Genomic DNA, 18,164 nt, shown 5'->3' with positions numbered 1-18,164 from the left:
CTCCCATCCCTGCCCCAAAAAAGAGGGCCTGGGAGCAACGGTGCTGAAACAACCTCTCTGCACACTCCAGGTCAACTCCTGGGTCTGTTGCCTCAGACTTCTTTCTCCGTCTGCTGCTCTTCCTAAACCCTCCCTGGCTTGGACCTCTCCGGAACAGAAGGTCTCTAGGGGTTCCCTGCTCTCCTCTCTTCCTCCCTGCCCCACAGCCTGAGATTTTAAAATGATGATGAGACGCCCCAGTGACCCTGAGGGTCCTTATCGCCCTCCTACAATATTCACAAGCCAATCAATCCATAAACCATTTCTTGACAGTGTGGGGGGCTCTGCATGTATCTCCATCGCAGCCTTGTGAGGCAGCCTCGTCCCCAGGCCACAGATGGAGACACGAAAGCTCAGGGAAGGCCAGTGGCTGGCCAAGGCACACACTTGTCTGGGGCCCCCCCCATGGTCACTAACTGGCCGAGGGTCTAGCAGGTTGGAGAGACACATCCCACCGCCTGACGACAGACACCTGTCCACCTGTCTCCCCTAAGAGAAGGAACAAGGATACTTTTCTCCCATTAATCTCCCATCATCCCAGGCTCCAGGCAGACCTGGGTTCCTGCCCTTCTACCACACCACATTTCTCCCCACCTGCAGGCACAGGCTCCTCCTCTGCCTGAAATGTGCCTTCCCTCCTCGTCCTACCACCATGGCCTTCTGATAGGGGCTCCATGGTCACCTCCCACCCAAGCAAGGCAGCTCCCCCTCACGTTATATCTGTTCAGAGCACCATGTTATTCGCCCTCCTGGCACTTGCCATGGACTGTATTTATATACTTCTGCAATTAATCGGTCAATGTGTGTTTCCCCCACTAGATTAGCAGCCCCCCAAGGACAGGAACTCTGTCTACTTCTGCCATCCACCCCATCACGAGCACCCGACACCGTAGCCCACACCCAGCGAGTATCTGTTGAATGAGCAGCTGCTTGGAATATAAGCCCCACTGGGCCCTTCACACTAATACAACTAACTCCCTCCTTTCTGAAGGGTCTGGGCTGATCTCTGAGCTTGTTCAGAGTAAAATTCTTATTTTATTCTGAAAGTCACATGCTGGTGTCAAAAAAAGAAAAACCACATCATAAAGAAGGTTATAAAGTCAAATCATTTTTTCCAAATATACAGAGCCTTGGTCTCACCCTCAGAGTTTACTGTCACTCGTGTATTCCACACCAAATTGTTATGCATGCATTAACATACATATTTTCAGCCTTCAAAAAATAGAGCTGAAACGATCCAGTTCTGCTTTTTGCAGGCCCATATGCATTTGTTAAAAACGACAGAGCTCTGCTGTGTGCCCTGCACAATCACTTTGAAGATCAGAAGGGAGGAAAGAGCTCATATACAAACAGCCCTGCTCCTCCTTCCTCCTAGCTGCCCTTTCGAGACTTGTCAGTGCTTCCTACATCCCCTTTCAGTCATCTCTTCTCCAGGCTAAACAGCACGAGCTTGTTATTTTAAGCATCCCCATAAGGCCCACGTTCAAGTCCTTATATCCGGCCGTGTGGCCTCCAGAATAAACTCAGTGCAGCTGGAGGCCGAGGAGACATCTGTAGCTCCACTGGGGAAGAGAGAGCCAGCATGCCACCTGGTCCTGGCTTCTGGTTAGCCCAGACAGTCACAAGAGGAACTGATCTTGAGCACAAACAATGCCAACCAGAAACCGGCAGAGCTGCAGGAACAGTCCATCTGGAAGGTTTACTCTCCACATCTTATTTGCCATGGGATCCTGGATAGTCATGTTCAGGAAATGCCTGTGACTAAGACATTTTCAATTGCATTCTCTTTTGACCCTGAGCTTTGGAACCAATGCAAAGTCTTCCCCTCCTGCTAGCACTGGCGTGGCCCCTCACCTCTTCCTCTCCACAGTCACACTCTTCCCCATCTTCCAGGTAGCCGTTCCCACACCTCCGGCCTCCATACAGCGTCCTGGTGTCTGGCATGTTGGAGAGACACATTCCACCACCTGACTGCAGATACCTGTCCAGCTCCTTCCTGTTGCATCCATTGAACACTCTGGGAAAGGGGTGCCTGGCAGAGGACAAGGTTGGAATTAGTTGGGAGTCTGAGCACCCAGCAGCCAGACAGCTGTCAACCCTGCTACCCATGGGGGCTGCTTACACCTGGGCTCAGATCCCTGTAGTCGCATGCCTATACATTCAGCCCCCTTAGCACATTCACCAATACATTAATTTAGAATTTTCATCTTTAATGATGAGATATCAGCCATCCCATAATGTTTTTATTTTTCTCATTCTTCCCCGAGGAACTATTTGAGAATCAACAGTGGCAATTTCTGTCCATTGCATGAGGGGTTTACATTAAGTAAAGAGTTGTGGGTGTGTTACAATAGGTCTCTTGAGCCTTAGAAATGAATCAAATATCAGCCAACTCAAACTTTTCCTGAAGCTAATACCAGAGGGATATTCTCTTGGGACAGAGGACCAGGCAAAAAAAGGGCCAAGATCATGGGTTTAATTTCTTTGTGGGCCAGTGATCTGGTCTCAGTTTTAAGGATGCAGAGGCTGCTCCAAACTCAACCAGCCAATTCACAAACGCATGCTCTTTATCATAAGAGTATAGGAGATCCTGGGTCCCACTGGTTCCCACTGCTGGGGAAAAGAATGAAGAGTACCACCATTTGGGTCTACAAAGAGAGAGTTATCCTGCTCCCCATTCTCTAAACCAATCAAACGGTAAACACTGGAGGGTTCCTTCAGTGGTAAGATATGCTATAAGGAATTTGCTACGAATAATTATTAAATTATTAAAATTTGTAAATAATTTAAAAACAAATTGGGGTAGTAATTAATATTAACTCTCAATCATTTGTCTACAGATATGCTTTTTAGATTGGGAGAGAAAGGGGTAGACTTAACCATGAGCTCATAGGGTTTTGAACATGACCCATAAATATGTATCCTGCATGTCAACATCATCCTCTGTGTGTCACGGCCAAGAAGTAATAAAAAATTCCTGGACACTGGCGCTCCAAGAAAGCCGCATTTCCTCTTGGAGATGTTGAAACACCATCCTCTAAGAAGTATAAGCAGGCCCTAATGGTCTGGAGTACAAGAACACAAGGTCCCAGCATGGATACCTTCCAAGAAGCCTAGAAGAACCCAGTGCTTTGTATTGTCTGAATCCACACATGAGAAGATAAGTCCTTTGAAGAAACTCCATAATTCTCTTTCAAAGGCTCTGGTTTTAAAAACCCTCGTGACTCCTGGGAGATGGAGCTGCCTTACTCTTGTTCCTCCCCGCTGAGGAGTCCCCATGGGGTGTGTGGATGGTCCCCTTCCTTCAACGTGCTCTAGAGGTTACATCAGAGCTTTCAAACTGATCAAACTCCCTTGGGCTGGAAGGTTTAAGGATTGTGGCTGTTATTAAAATGGGTCAACATCAAAAATTCATGAAGTAAAAAAAATACCTGTGGTCAGGCCAATTTTTCAGCTGAAAACCCTAAGACAGAAATTAAGTATATTTAGGGTTCTACCAGCATGAACCCTCCTGCTGGAAGCCTAGTGCTCCTTCCGCACACTTGCCTGCCTGGTCCTTTTCCAATTTCTTTGTTGTAAAAACCACACTTCTCTCCAAGGCCCCACCAGAGGTGTAACAGAGGCTCCCTGGGGCCAGCTGGGAGGAAGATCTGAGTCACACTGGCCAGGCATGTCCCTTCCTGTTTGACTCACCCGGTGGCAGCTGCCATGATGCACCCACCGTCAGCCGCACTGGCCGAGCAGCAATCTGCAGAATCATGGCTCATGCCAAAGTTGTGGCCCATCTCGTGGGCCATGGTGGCAGCCACGCCAATGGCATTCTCGGAGTGGTCCTGCTCAGAGAGAGAGTTGAGGTCAAGGTGATAGTTCCGCCTCTGCCCCTCTTGCCTGCCTTTTCCTTAGCCAAGTCTTGCAGGTCACCACTGATTCCACTGTCTCTGAGCATGGGGCTCTCCCCACATGCCTTTGACAGCAAGTCTAAAGCCACTGTCATTATTAAGAAATCAAATGTTTTAAAGTCCATGTTTCTTGAATTCTTAAAGGTTGCAGACCACCTCTGACTCACTGATGAATTTCCAGACCAATAAATGCTTTCTGAATAAATGAAAGATGAGGTTTTTCCCATTCTTCCTCTTAATACACACACACACACACACACACACACTATATATATATATATATATATATATATGGTAATTGACATAGGAAATACCACCTTGATTTAAATATTGGATGCACTTGGCTCAGTGCTTTCTAAGCGAGCCCCGTGAGGTAGATACATCCCAAGCACAGAACCTGGCATAAGAGTCTGATGTGTAGATGTGTAATTATCAGAAGCAAAGACAGGAAAACAAACAAACAAACAACCCAACAGAACAGAAGCAGCAAAAAGAGATTTACTGAACACACATGTGTGTTTCTTGCATTATTTCACTTAATTCCCATTTTTATCCTAAGATTATAAACTGTAAAATTATCTCTATTTTATAATTGAAGACACTCATTAACTTGCTCAAAGTCACATAACTGCTCTTTGAACCGTAGAGGTTCTGACTCTAGAGCCTGTGGTTTTTAACCTTTATATTATTTTGTCAATAAATACAAAGTTGATGGAGGGGTGGATAAATAAATGGATAACAGGCTTCCTTGATATCCTATTCAAAGGTTAGAAATGACTAGTCTAAACGTTCTCATAAAGTCAGAGTGAATTTCAAAAGGTACTAATTTCCTAACCATGACTTTGAGACAGCCTCTTGTTTCATAATGACACACATAACAACGTCAGACCTGGAATAAAAACACTTTTTTTTTGAGACAGGGTCTCACTCTGTTGCCTGGGCTACAGTGCAATGGCATCATCATAGCTCACTGCAACCTCAAACTCCTGGGCTCACGCAATCCTCCTGTATCAGCCTTCCGAGTAGCTGGGACTACAGGCACATACCACCATGCCGAGCTAACTTTTCTATTTTTTGTGGAGACAGGGTCTTGCTGTGTTGCCCAGTTTGGTCTCAAACTCCTGGCCTCAAGCAATCCTCATGGCTCAGCCTCCCAGAATGCTGGGATTATAGGCATGAGCCACTGGGCCTGACCTAAAAACACTTCTAATTTCTATTCTCTTACTGTCCCCCAGCCCCTGGTTTGGAACATATGAGAGATCTAGTCATGTATTCGTGTAATTGCTTCAGGGTCCTCCTGAGCTTGAAAATCAGGAAAAACTACAATAAACTATAATAAATGAAAATTCATCCTTGGGTATGTCCATCTCCTAATGACTTCATTTTAAACAACTACATTTCCTGATGTTCAAGGCTTTCTGCAGAACTGACATACTGGCCGGGACTCACCATGTTGACTCCTCCAGATTGGTACACGGAGCACATGGCCATGAGGGGGGCCAGGCCGATGGTGGTGCCATGGAAGGACATGCCCCTGCAGGAGAAAAGGACAGAGGGTGACGCGGGTTCCAGTGTGCTGGAGAGGAGGTAGCCACTGGCCCTGCTGACATTCCCAGGTCATTCCCAAGGGAATGGGGCCAAATGGACAACTCCCAGGTTGCCACACCTCTCACTTCCCCTCACCTACTCCCTCACTGCTCCAGGGAAACAGAAAGAAAGAGCAAAAGGTCACTTTTCCCCACAATATGCCCATAGTCAATGCTCCGGAAGGAAATGGGCAGGGCTTGCAAAACTGCATCCCATTCCTGCCACACAGGAAACGACAGAGCGGAGGTTGAGGGGAGGGTGGCACAGGTTCTGATGCTGAAGTGAGTCAGGCCCACTTCCACCAGCTGCCAGGGTCCCGGGCCTTATCCCAGGCTCTGTGGTGTGTGTCCTGGGGGGTGGAGGTGGGGCAACTGAGGCAGCAGCTGTGGGGCTGATGCTCTGTTCCCACATCACTCTGGGGCCAGGGAAACAGCTGTGTCCCAGCAGGGGCCTCACAGAGTGCAACTGGGCGCAAGGATGAGCTGTTCTGCCTTTGTTCTGCAACGGTGATCCCTGTCTGCCAACAGCAAGCTACATTTTCCCCAGGTTAGCCGTCCCTCCCTCAGCTATACACACCCAGGGTAGGGGAGAAGGAATAAATGAAATACCAGTGTTTTTTTACATGCCACAAACATGTAATCCATTTAAAGGATCAGTATGGAGATGTATTCCATGATACTTACATCTCCATGTTTGTCTTCTTTTCTAGACCATGATAGCTTTGAGAATGAGACTATCTTATTTATTTTGGGATCACTAGAACCTGGCACAGAATCTGACACATAGCGGGTGCATAATAAATGTTTGCTGAATTAAAGGCAGACTTATCTTCAGAGAAACAATCTGCAAAGAAATATGCAAAATACATGCAAATCCATATGAAGCCCAACTGGTTATTTTCTAAACTTAGACCAGGCTCTGAGGAAGTTCTACTGGAGGCTCAGTTTCAACTCTGGCCCAAAGCAACACACCACACTTCCAAAGTTCAGGCCAAAAGATTTAGTAGCCAAAGACTCTTCCTAGATGAATGAACTGTCCGGAAGTAACCACTGACAGCCCAGGTTCGGGGAAAGTTCTTTTCCCTGGTTTCTTTTAAAGGGCAAACCAAGGCTTAAATGATCATTACTCAGAACTATACTTAGGGGGCAAAAGAAAAATGGTTGTATTATCTACGTGCCTTTTGTTGTAACTGCCTCAAAATACCTTTGGAAGTAAACACTAACACATACCAAATAATCACCCTCAAGGGACTGTCATGTGCCACCGTGACCCCCATCAACGTCTGCTCTTTTCTCTCCAGGAGTGATGAAAATCCAGCACAATCCCGATTCACGGTCTCCCTCCCACTAAGCTCTCAGTTCCTGCATTATGTGCCGCTTTGACGATCTCAGGCACTCAGCCCTACACCCCTTGGGAGCTAAGGAGAGGGAAACCCAAGGAACCCCCCTCCTGCACCTGTGCTGGGAGATTAGCTCATGGACTAGAACAAAGTGACGAGAAGATCAAGATGAGACCCTTAGAAAGTCTGTTTCGAAGTGGCCCACGACCCATGGTCAGTCACGTCCCAAATACATACTCAGTTGTTTCAGATGTTCGACTGATTATGAGATCACTAGATCTCTAAATTATAAGATCTAAATTGTCACTAGGTCCCTAGAATTATAAGTCAAATTTTCTCATATAGACTGAAAACACTTTTTAGGACTGTTAGGACTCTTCGGCTTTTTAATTCTTTCCAGGGTGTGCTGGGTGCAGAGCATATGTGTGATCAAGCACGTGCCTGATCATCTGGACCGAGGAACCGGGATGGCTTTGTACAACCAACGCTCGCCACTGGGGAAAGAAAGGGTCAGGCTCTGAGCATGCGCACTGCGGGCAGAGGCTCTGCAGCCCAGGCTAAACGCAACACACATGGAAAAAGGCCATTTACGTGATTAATTGTGCGTTGTCATGGTTCTTCTGGGTGAGCAGCTTGCGCCTCCAACTCAGAAATGACCAGAGAGTAGAGTACGGGTTCTCTGAAACTTCACACATGTTGCCATGAGTCCACACTTCCAAGCCCACGAGAGCAATCCGGATGTTCAAGGATCGGTAAAACTGAAAGGACACACAGAAAAGCATCCGTCAGCACCACTGGGGATGTAAAAGCCCCTTCCTCGCCTAAGCGCTCAGAGCACAGATACCAGATTTCTCTTCTGCCCCTGGCTCCAAGGGGATAAGGGAACACATATCATTGACATTTTTCAGAAGGGGACGATGAGATCCTGAGAGAGATGCACAACATTCTGGTGGCAGAACTGCGGTGACGACACTTAGAGAACACTGAGATAGGACATAAAATTGCTTTCAAACGTGTACACAGCCAGCGTGTGGAAAAAGGACCAGCGTCGTTCTGCGTGATTCTCAAGCAGGGCTTAGGTCAACAGATAAAACAGACAGGAAGATAAATTTCATTTCAAATAGGAAAAGAGCTTTCAAACAAAGCTGGTGCTGAGTGAGCTCAGAGCTAAGCTTTGCTGTCTTTTGCAGTAAGCACCCTTGGCCTGGCTGTCTGGTACAATTTTCTCTCCCAATTCCTTACATGGCCTGGTCTTTTTTTTATAAGTATCTATATCTTTTTTTATAAGTATCTAAAAAATTATCTTGTACATGGATTTTTTTAAAACAACTTGATTGAGATACAGTTTACGTACCATCAAACCTACCTATTTTACCTATACAGCTCAGTATTTTTTACTAAATTGATGAAGTTATGAAGCCATCACCATAATCTAGTTTGAGAATATTTTCATCGCCTCAGTAAGATCCCTCATGTCCAAGTACAGTCACTTCCCACTGTCACCCTCAGCCCCAGGCAACATTAGCCTGCTTTCTGTCTCTACAGATCTGCCCTTTCTGGACATCTTTTATAAACAGAACCATATACTACGTGGTCTTTCGTGTCTGGCCTCTGTCACTTGGCATAATGGCTTTGAGATTCATCCCTGTTGTAGCCTGTGTCAGTTTATCATTCTTTTTTATTGTGGAATAATATTTCATCGTATGGATGTACCAAATTATATGTGGATATTTTATTGTAAAACGTGTCCCACTCCTTTTGGAAGTAAATGAGCGTAAGTGATATGCAAGTGGATACGCATGCTTACTCTCAAGAGTTTCCTTCCCATCCAGGAAGGGTTCTGGTTTTGTCAAGGATACCACGAACAAGTTGCAAGCACCAGCCTACAAAAGGTCCTTGATAATACTCAGGGTTTTGTTCCACCCAGAGATCCTGAAGTTCTACAAGTAAGACCTGAACTCTTGACCTCCTTAAGGCCAGAGCTACATCCAACCTTTACGACCCGTCATCTTTCATCTCATGAAAACATAAGCAGGAGGATGGTTTTGTTTAAAGCTAACCCTACCTGAAGGTGTGGGTTCAAGGGGTTCTCTGATGGGTCTACCCTAGAGAAGACTACTGAGCCAGTGACTTAAAAAAAAAAAAAAAAAAAAAAGCCCCATGTATGGAGAGATCGTATGGGCAGGAGATACCATCTTAATCCAGAATTGGCAGGTATTGCCCAGCTAAAAATAATAATCACAGCACTAATGTTTATCAAGAGCTTTCTATGTACTAAGCATTGAGGCTTAGAGAAGTTAAGGAACTCAGCCCAAGTCTCAGTAGGAAGATGGTGGGGCCAGGATGAAGGCCCAAATTATGATCTCAGAGCCAGCTCATGACCCTATGCTGCTTAAGTGCTGCAGTATTACACATCCAGATAATCAACTTGCCCCTAAGAAACAGGAGTCTAACACAGGCTCCAGAGTCGTGAAATAGCAGTTTATTTCAATGGAAAGTCTGATTTTTCTGTTCTGTGCAAAGTCCATCATTAGAGAAAATAAAGGGTTTGGATTCCAGTTTGAATTTGCTTTAGGGGGAAATTTGGCTTTTAAGGAAGTCAACTTGGCTTTTTCACAGTTAAGGAAAAATATTTCGGAATGGGTTCATGATTCAGCAAATCGGTACAGTTCATTCCAGTTTTAGTTCAACCGTAGTTCAGTTCAAGTAGCTGGGTCAGCAAGCTTCAAAGAGGCGGCTGTGCCTTCCCCCGCCCCAGCCAGGAGTGACGGAGGAGAGAACCCAGACTGTGTCACCGAAGGGACCAGCCAGCCAGGCCTGGGGCTTCCAGTAAGGACTGGGACTTGCTACTGCTGCTCTTCGCCCTGCAGTTTCCACAAGCGCCTTCCTGCTATCACCCAGCCCAGCTGGAGCGTTCACAAAGAGCAGTCCCAGCCAAGTCCCCCTCCAGCCAGGTCTCCGAACAATAGATGTCACATGGGTGAAGACAGAGTCCCACCTCCTGCATTGCCCCCAGGAAAATAAGCTCTCCTTGTTTTCCCAGATGTTGAGTGTTCGGGTTGTAGGATTGTTTAAATGTTATTGTTGAGGGGGTTGGGAGCCAGAGAGAGGACTGGACTGTGTCCCCAGAGTCCTTCTTTCCAGGAAATGCCAGTGCTTTGACTTTCACCTGCCACTGACCACCGATCTGTGTTTCCATAGACATCTAGAGCAGAACAAAAACAGGGGGCATAGAAACTGCCCTCTGATGACTTTAGAACACTACTAAATTTGCTTTTTAATCACTAGAAGATACTTTAAGTTCTTTTCTTTATCCTGTAGTGTTTAGGAAAAAAATGATTTCCCCTTTAGACGTGGGAGTCATGAATCCCTAGCAGGCCCAGAATTAAGCTTGAGAAGTTTTAGGAGTGTCCTAAAATTGTATAATAAATGTTATCGGATTCTCAAACAGACCTGTGATCCCAAACACATTAAAACCTACTTTTTAAAACTATACACTACTGGCCTACCAAGAGGCTACTATCATTCTAGGTTACCTATTCTGCATTTTCTACTATAACCAATATCTTCTTTCAGACATACAAAGTATTTCTAAGTCCCAGAACAGCCTGTTCTAGTAAAATTCCAAAATGTGGATATTTCTTAAGAGCATGTTGAAAAAGTTCCTGACCTACGAAAGTTAACCATCCATACAGCCTTACTAAGAGACAAGAAATAATTTTAGGATAGCTTTTTTTTTTTTTTTTTTTTTTGAGACAGAGTCTCACTCTGTTGCCCGGGCTAGAGTGAGTGCCGTGGCGTCAGTCTAGCTCACAGCAACCTCAAACTCTTGGGCTTAAGCGATCCTACTGCCTCAGCCTCCCGAGTAGCTGGGACTACAGGCATGCGCCACCATGCCCAGCTAATTTTTTGTATATATATATTTTAGTTGTCCATATAATTTCTTTCTATTTTTAGTAGAGACGGGGTCTCACTCTTGCTCAGGCTGGTCTCGAACTCCTGACCTCGAGCGATCCACCCGCCTCGGCCTCCCAGAGTGCTAGGATTACAGGCGTGAGCCACCGCGCCCGGCCTAGGATAGCTTTACAGATGGAGACTTGACAGATTGGCCCCAAACAACCCAATTCTCAATGTTTAAGGCTGTGCAATTTTCCTCCCCTGACCTACCTCAATTCCACCCTAAGTCTGAGAATTCCGGGGCTTTATACCTGGAAGGAACCTTAAAAATTCTTAAACCGGGCTTTTCCACGTCCCAGGTTCCTCAGGAGCCACGGCAGGGGTGAGGGAAAGGGGTCAGAAGGACAGTGCTCTGGTCCAAACCTCTGCTTCAGCTTAGAAGCAGTCTGTTTTCATCTGACTTTTATATTAGACATTAACATAAGATTTCATTTAAAAAGGAAACAGGATTCTACCATAAAGATAAAAATAACAAAAAGCCATTGATTTAGGACAACCCCTCTATTTTATAAATTCCAAACAAAACAAAATAAAAACCTGCAGCCCAAGGAAAATGAGTTACTTGCCCAAGGTTACATATCAGGACTTTGTCATGACCACTCTGAGCCTCTGTGGCCTTGCTCATTCCCCTTCAGAAGCTGGCTGAGGTGGCCAATCCAGCAGAAGGCAGCTCAGGTGCCATGTGGTCTCCTGCCCTGTGGTCCCTCTGAGGTGCTGGTACTGGGCACCTTTCCCACGAAGTACACACCTGGTCTCACCTTATCAACATAGTTGGCGATCTCCATGAGCTTGTGTTTGGTGGCGTCCTGGTCTCGTCGATTCTTCTGAAACTAAATGGGACAGGCAGAACCAAATGAGATCCCAGAACCTCTCACAGGATCCTTCCTGTGTCCCATTATTTGTTTTAGCATGTGTTCTTATTTAATTCTGTCTTCTGTGAGCTGTCATATTCATGCAACTGTCTTCCCGGCCAAGGTGACAGCTTGTGAAGGGCAGGACCTAGTCACATCCATCTTCATATCCCTAGCTACTAGCTCCATGCAGGGCATACAGCAGGCATGCAATAATTACACAGTGAATTGAATTGTCTTCCTCTAACCCTTGAAGGAAATCTTACTCTCCACCCTCTGAGTCACAAGGCCTCTGGTAAACTCCCATTGGGGCTTAGAAGAGGGACAGATCTAATCTTTGCCTTGGTCCTCACCCCGACATGAAGCCACCATCACACAGATCTCAGGAGGCTTCCCTGTAGGTGGCCAATCAACACTGGCCAAACTATTGCGAGGCATTGTGCTCAGCAGTAAGTAGGACACAAAGAAGTGTGAGATTTTGGCCCTAGCCTACGGGAGCTTCCATCAAAACAGAGAGAGGACCAGAAAAACTACAATGACAGATCCTGTATTTAAGGAGGATACAGTTGAAACGGGCTGAGAAAACGTGCACAGAAATAACCGCAACGCGAGGCCACATGAATGACACAGGATGGGTGCTGGTAAGGACCGTAAGACATTGGCAAATCCACCTTGTCTCACACGTGGCGGTGCCATCCGCAGTAAGAATTCTGAGACCACATCAGACAGAAATCAGACATTTCTAATAAAGCACAGGAACGAAAGCTGTGCTCCACGAGAGATGCCTACATGGGTACCGGGAACAGGACATTTCAGCATGAAGGCCTCACACTTATATTCCTCCCAAAAGGACAGATTTCTTGCAGCTGCAACGATGAAGGAGAGCTTCACAGTGTAGAGAGAAAATTTGCTGCAGTTGTAAATTAAATTCGCAAATGATGGGCATGTCTTGTATGGACACTGCCATGGTTACCTGGAATCTGGGTGCATCTTTAATTTACCCATTATACATGTTCCTTCAACTCCAAACCTTCACTTCCTTCCTCCACCCCATCCCACGAGAACATCTCAGCAAGAAATAAAAAGAACAGCCCAAATCAGCACCTGGGGTATTTGTCTGGCTGGGGGTGTGTCCCAGCTCCGACACAGGGAACAAATCCACCGTCTCTCCCTTTCTCCCACTGCTTTTGGACATTCCTGGGTTTCCTCAGAATTGTCACTCACCAGAAGAGAATTTCATCGTCACCACTGCTTTCTAAAGTTAAATTCAGTGTGACACACTGTGACTCAGACCTTTCCAAGGTATTAATCTAGAACTTTCTCATTAAAAAGGCCTCCCATTTCTAAATTAGTCCCACAGCAAAGTGCTGCAGCATTTCCATTCATTTAGCAAATATTTACTAGAACATCAGGGTGGAATTTTATTGTCTTTCAAATACACTAATCCTATCTTTAAATGACTGCCCAACCAGACCCCCATAATTGAAGGAGTGTATCCTCTTGTCCAGAATAGTCTGAAGTGAGAGTCAGCAAACCTCCTCTGCAAAAGCCAGAGAGTAAATATTTTCGGCTTGGTGGGCTATGTGGTCTCTGCCATGGTAGCTGGGAAGCAGCCACGGACAATACACAAACAATGTGTTCTAGCAAAACTGTTTGCAGAAACACGTGTGGGCTGGACCTGGCCACTGGGCTGTAGTTTGCAGACCCCTAGTCTACAGAAAAGACTATCTCAACCTTACATTTTCTAGGGTGACACAGGAAGTCCAACGTGGTGCAGCACCATTCCTTCCTGGCTACCCTATATTCTGCTGGCCTCATGAAAGTCCTTTACAGGCCTGTGTTTATAGAGACCCTGTCCCCTCCTACAACATCCCACCTTACTCTCCATTCCCCTTAGATCCGGTTCCATCTGAGGAATGAACAGGCTGAGAACAACCCTGGGAGCCCCCACCTAGACCCAGCGAGGGAGGAGCTGCCTGCTCATTCTAATGCGTCTCTGCTCCCTCCTCTGAGGTCAGAGCCCAGAGCAGGGGCTGTCCTGTCTGGGCACCTGGTTGTAAATCACGCTAACACAGCCCTCCCCTTCCGTGTTTTCCCATCCTTTCAGATTAATTGATTGTCAGAAATACATATCTGCCTGCAGAGGACGAGAGGGAGAGGGAGTAAGGGAGGTGGTGAGGGGGTGACGGGGGAGCCTGGGGACCCAGTCTGGCCTGTTACATCCCCACCCACCCCCTCCCACAAACCACTCAGAGCCTTCAGCTCAGCGGACCCAGAACCCTGAAAAATGAGCCTATTCCCCGGGCTGCACCAATCCCAGCCCTGTCGAGAGCCCAGGGCAATGGCTGAAGACGCTCTCCTCCCTTGTCTGTAACAGGAGACACCACAGGCCTGGGGGCCCTTGAGCAGACACTTTTCCTCTGGGGCTGGCTATGACCCTGGAGGTCAGGAGACAGAAGGTGTCCGATTCCTGCCCTGCCCCCCACTTCTCCGGCTGGGCTGTGGGAGACTCAAACCCGGTGGGTTTTAAAACTCTGCACAGAGATTCCTCTGGGGCCAGTACAAGGCCAAAGGGGAGAAATACCCTCCTTTTAAACCAGAGCATCTGGGTTTCTATATGCTAAACTACTGTGGTCCCCAGGAGCTTTTATCTACATAAAGGATTCTGTAGCTGGGAAAAAAACGTGGCTCAGACCACTGTATTAGATGATCTTAGATGCAAAGGTTAAATGGAAGTGTCCCAGAGTTCGAGGAGTCCAGCTTTCTCCTAGCAACCCTCCCACACTAGGGACAGTCCTGCGGGGCAGGGGCTGGGGTCGGTCACCTCCCACAACTGCAGAGCCTGGGCTGGCTCCTACACCAGCTTTGGATTCTGTTCCCCACGCCTCTGCCCCAGCCTGTACACACAACTAGTCTTTGGAGAGGAAAGAAAAAAACATAGAAAACACACACATACCAGGCTGCTAGAAAAACCAATACTGACATCAGTTAAAAAGCTAAACTCTTCTCAAAGTGGAACACGATGTTCCCTCAGCATGGAATGCCCCTCACCTCCACTTCTCTGCCTTGTGAACTCCTCCTTGTCCTTTAAGACAGCTCCAGGGCCATCTCCTCCTGTCACTGAGATCCAGTGACAAATACCCGAAGGCCTTCTGGCCTGAAGTCTAGTGTCCTTCCCACACCTGGCACTGCCCCTGGGACCGACGCTTCGGGATTGTGACAAGGTAGAGCCACCTTACAAGGAGGCCTTTTGGGAACCTGATCGCTAATCCCTTTGGGTGGGGTCCAGACAGACTGGAGTTGTGATGAGTTCTATCCTAGGGGTGCCCCAAGGCCAGTGTGCACCATATTGGAACACAGTGGGGGCTCAGCCCATCATGATGTCCAGGTGCAGATGTGCTTAGTTATACGGTTGGGCCCTACACAAAGTGAGGACCGAAGGTAACATCAGGCTAATTTAGGCAACTATGGGCTCTGGGGCCCGAACCCATTCTTCAGGTGTCAGCTTCAACATCAATGCCTCAGAGAAGCTTTCCTCAATTCCCAAAACCACGTTGGACCCCTCTACCTGCACTCTCATCCTCCCCAAGAGTCCACCTTAGCAGTTAGCACACTTGGGACACGTAGAGTTTTTGTGCCGTTACTGTAAACTCTGCGATGCCAGGGTGGCTCTGTCTTTGTGACAGCCATGTCATCTGGTGCCAAGCACTGTGCTTGGCACATACTAAAAAATCAAGAAATTGTTGATGAATAAGTGTATGAAATGTATGAGGAGCTAGTGTTCATCAAATCTTAGAACCTGTCTCAGTTGAGGAATACGGAGTTGAAGGCTAACATGCCATTCGTTTAGGTCAGTAGATCTCAGACTTGCCTGTGCATCAGAGTCACTTGGAAGTTTTGTCAAACATGGATTGCTGGATCCCACCCTGACGGTTTAGGACTCAGTAGGTCTGGGGTAGGACCCAAGAATTTATAAGTTCATAGGCACTTCTGATGCCGCAGTCTGAGGACCACATTTTGGGAACAACGGTTTTAGGTCCTCATTTGGCACCTATGTGATTGTAAAAATGGAAAATAGAAAATATAAAATAAGAATATAAAAATGGAAAATAGAAAAACATGGGGGGCAAAAAATGGTATTCAATCAGATGATTGAAAATAGACTTATTATCTATGTAAAAAAAGAATTTTTAAAATTTCTGTAGACAATTCATGGACCCCTAAGATAAGCATCAGAACCTGAAGGTCTTTGGACCCAACTTAAGAAATGTCAATCCAGATAACTGTCCTGACTTTCTACCCGACTGATGTATCACGCCATGAGAGGCTTTTCCTTATGGGTTTTTTTTTTCTTCCCATCAATGTTCAAAATGGCAAAAAGAGCCCTTGGTCATAGTTAAGGTCAAAATCATATGATAAACCAGAGAAGGATGAATGTGCCAGCGTTTCCCCACAGCAGTGCAAAGCCCGGCCCGGAAGCCATCCAGAGAGCAATGCTTCTGCAGAACCCGTTGCCTCCCGCTTACCTCCGCGTAGTCGGCCACGAGGTAAAGCTCCACGTACTTCATGGAGTGTAAATCTTCCCTTTTCCTCTAAGAAAGAGACAGAAGCAGATCAGGCTGCAGAAATGGTGGGCTTTGTCTCCTTTCAAAGACACCACTAAGAAACAGCTGGTGAATGAACAGTGGGCCTCCATACTCATTTTGTCCTTGCGCACCAGAGACAGTCCTGGCTGTGGCGGCCACCACCCTCACTAACACCTTCCACCACTATTGAGTTATCCCTGGAGGCTGCTCTGGGACATGGGTGGGATCCAGTCCTTTATTCTCAAAAACTACTGAGCTGGGCCGGCCGGCACAGGAGAACAGAGGCCAGCATACCGTGCGGGAACATGCTGACAATCAGGTTCCCAAATAAGCTTGAAACCACAACCCCTATTTTCAGTATGAATAAATACAAGCATTTGTGCACATGGCGAAGTGGCTATTCCAAAGGGGGAGGCATGCTTTTTTTTTGACTTTTTAAAGTTTCTGAAATCAGCATCTCATTTTACAGTATTTTCCATGTAGTATTGTTTCCAGTATTTTCCATGTAGTATTGTTTTCTCCAAAAGCAGTTATTCCATTATGAGGGTATCTCACACTCAACAATGACTCAGAATGAAAGAAGAAAGCTATTTCCTCCTTCTTAGCCATCGCCCTTCAATTGAGAAATACTCCTGGATTCAGAGGAAGGGTCATCGGAGGGGCAAGCCTGTGCCTAGGTTGATTTCTGAACCGAGAGCCTCACAACTCACCCTGCGAGGTCGTTTCTTGGTCTGCTGTGTAAACTGAAGGGCCCAGTCCCTGGTGGTGGGCTGGGAGTGCTCAAACCCACAGTTCCCCGGGGGCAGCTTGAGATGTTCCACTCTGTAAATAAGGTGTTGGCCCTCGCTGTCAGGGAGGGGCTCAATGACAAAGCTGAGGTTACTGCTCACCATAATCAGTCCTCTGTGGATAGGAGAAATAGAATCTCTGGTCAAAGATTGTGGTCCTGGAAAAGTCCCTTGCATAGGTCTTAGTTTCAAAATGACAGTTGGTTTTGATCATTGACTTTTAACCTCACTATGGGACCATGCACCCCTTTATGAGAATCCAACGCAAGCTCAGACCTCCTCTCTAGAGAAACGCACACGCATACGAAATGTGGTGCACAATCTCAGGGCACTCGGACCCCCTAAGCTCATCCCCGGAATCTAGGTGAGGAGTCTCTGGATTAGGGAAGCTCAGAAGGTTCTAAAAACGCTGTACCCAGGACGCTTAATACTTAGAAAGGATGGTAGGACTCGGATTCCAAAAAGCCTCCCAAACCCAAACATGGCATATGACAAATAACAGGTCAAAACTTTACAGACTCAGAAAAAGCAGTCCAGTGGCCAGAGAAAGAACACTGGCCTGCAGGTGAGGGGACCCAGGCTCTGGATTTAGCTCCCACACTCCATCGTCACATGCTCTCTGGCAAACATTTTAAATCTCTCTGTCTCCTCATTCCCAAAGTGGAAATAATTTAATAACTTATCAGGACTCTTGGATGATTACATGGAAAGAAAAGTGCCCTTGTGCTTGGAAACCAAAGCGAGAGGCTACACCGATGCCATGCCTACTAGTCCCAATGCCCCGTGTCAGTGCGGCAGCTATTTGGTGAAGTGACATCCACAACGAAGCAAGTGTTACTGCTTTTGTTCCCCTCGGTTATAGATGCTAGTGTTGAACTCCAAATCAAAATGTCTTCATCCATTTTATTCTTTCACTCACTGAGCCCTTACTCTGTCCTGGACACAATGTAAACACAATCCTTGTCCTCAAGTAATTCACAGTCCATCGGAGGACTGTCACTCACTGCACAAACATTTACTGGACTCCTGCTATGTGCCAGGCAATGTACCAGTTGCTGAGAATGAGCAGTGGATGAGACAAAGTGCCTGCCCTCGTGAAGCTTAGAGTCTACACATGG

General features: G+C 46.7%; 1 protein-coding gene across 1 annotated transcript in view; it reads right to left on the bottom strand.

The window, feature by feature from the left end:
- Positions 1-18,164, bottom strand: part of ADAM19 (ADAM metallopeptidase domain 19) — a 79,789-nt gene that overhangs the window by 16,178 nt on the left and 45,447 nt on the right. Inside the window, exons 6-12 of the mRNA XM_069484308.1 lie at positions 16,969-17,161; positions 16,199-16,264; positions 11,580-11,651; positions 7,456-7,622; positions 5,388-5,472; positions 3,733-3,872; positions 1,894-2,071 (exon numbers count right to left, since the gene is read on the bottom strand). Of these exons, the coding sequence (XP_069340409.1) occupies positions 1,894-2,071; positions 3,733-3,872; positions 5,388-5,472; positions 7,456-7,622; positions 11,580-11,651; positions 16,199-16,264; positions 16,969-17,161 (901 nt within the window). The remainder of the gene's footprint in view (positions 1-1,893; positions 2,072-3,732; positions 3,873-5,387; positions 5,473-7,455; positions 7,623-11,579; positions 11,652-16,198; positions 16,265-16,968; positions 17,162-18,164) is intronic.

The sequence above is a fragment of the Eulemur rufifrons genome, chromosome 10 (genome assembly GCF_041146395.1).
Source record: "Eulemur rufifrons isolate Redbay chromosome 10, OSU_ERuf_1, whole genome shotgun sequence".
Lineage (NCBI taxonomy): Eukaryota > Metazoa > Chordata > Mammalia > Primates > Lemuridae > Eulemur > Eulemur rufifrons.
This window is presented reverse-complemented; position numbering and strand designations above follow the sequence as displayed.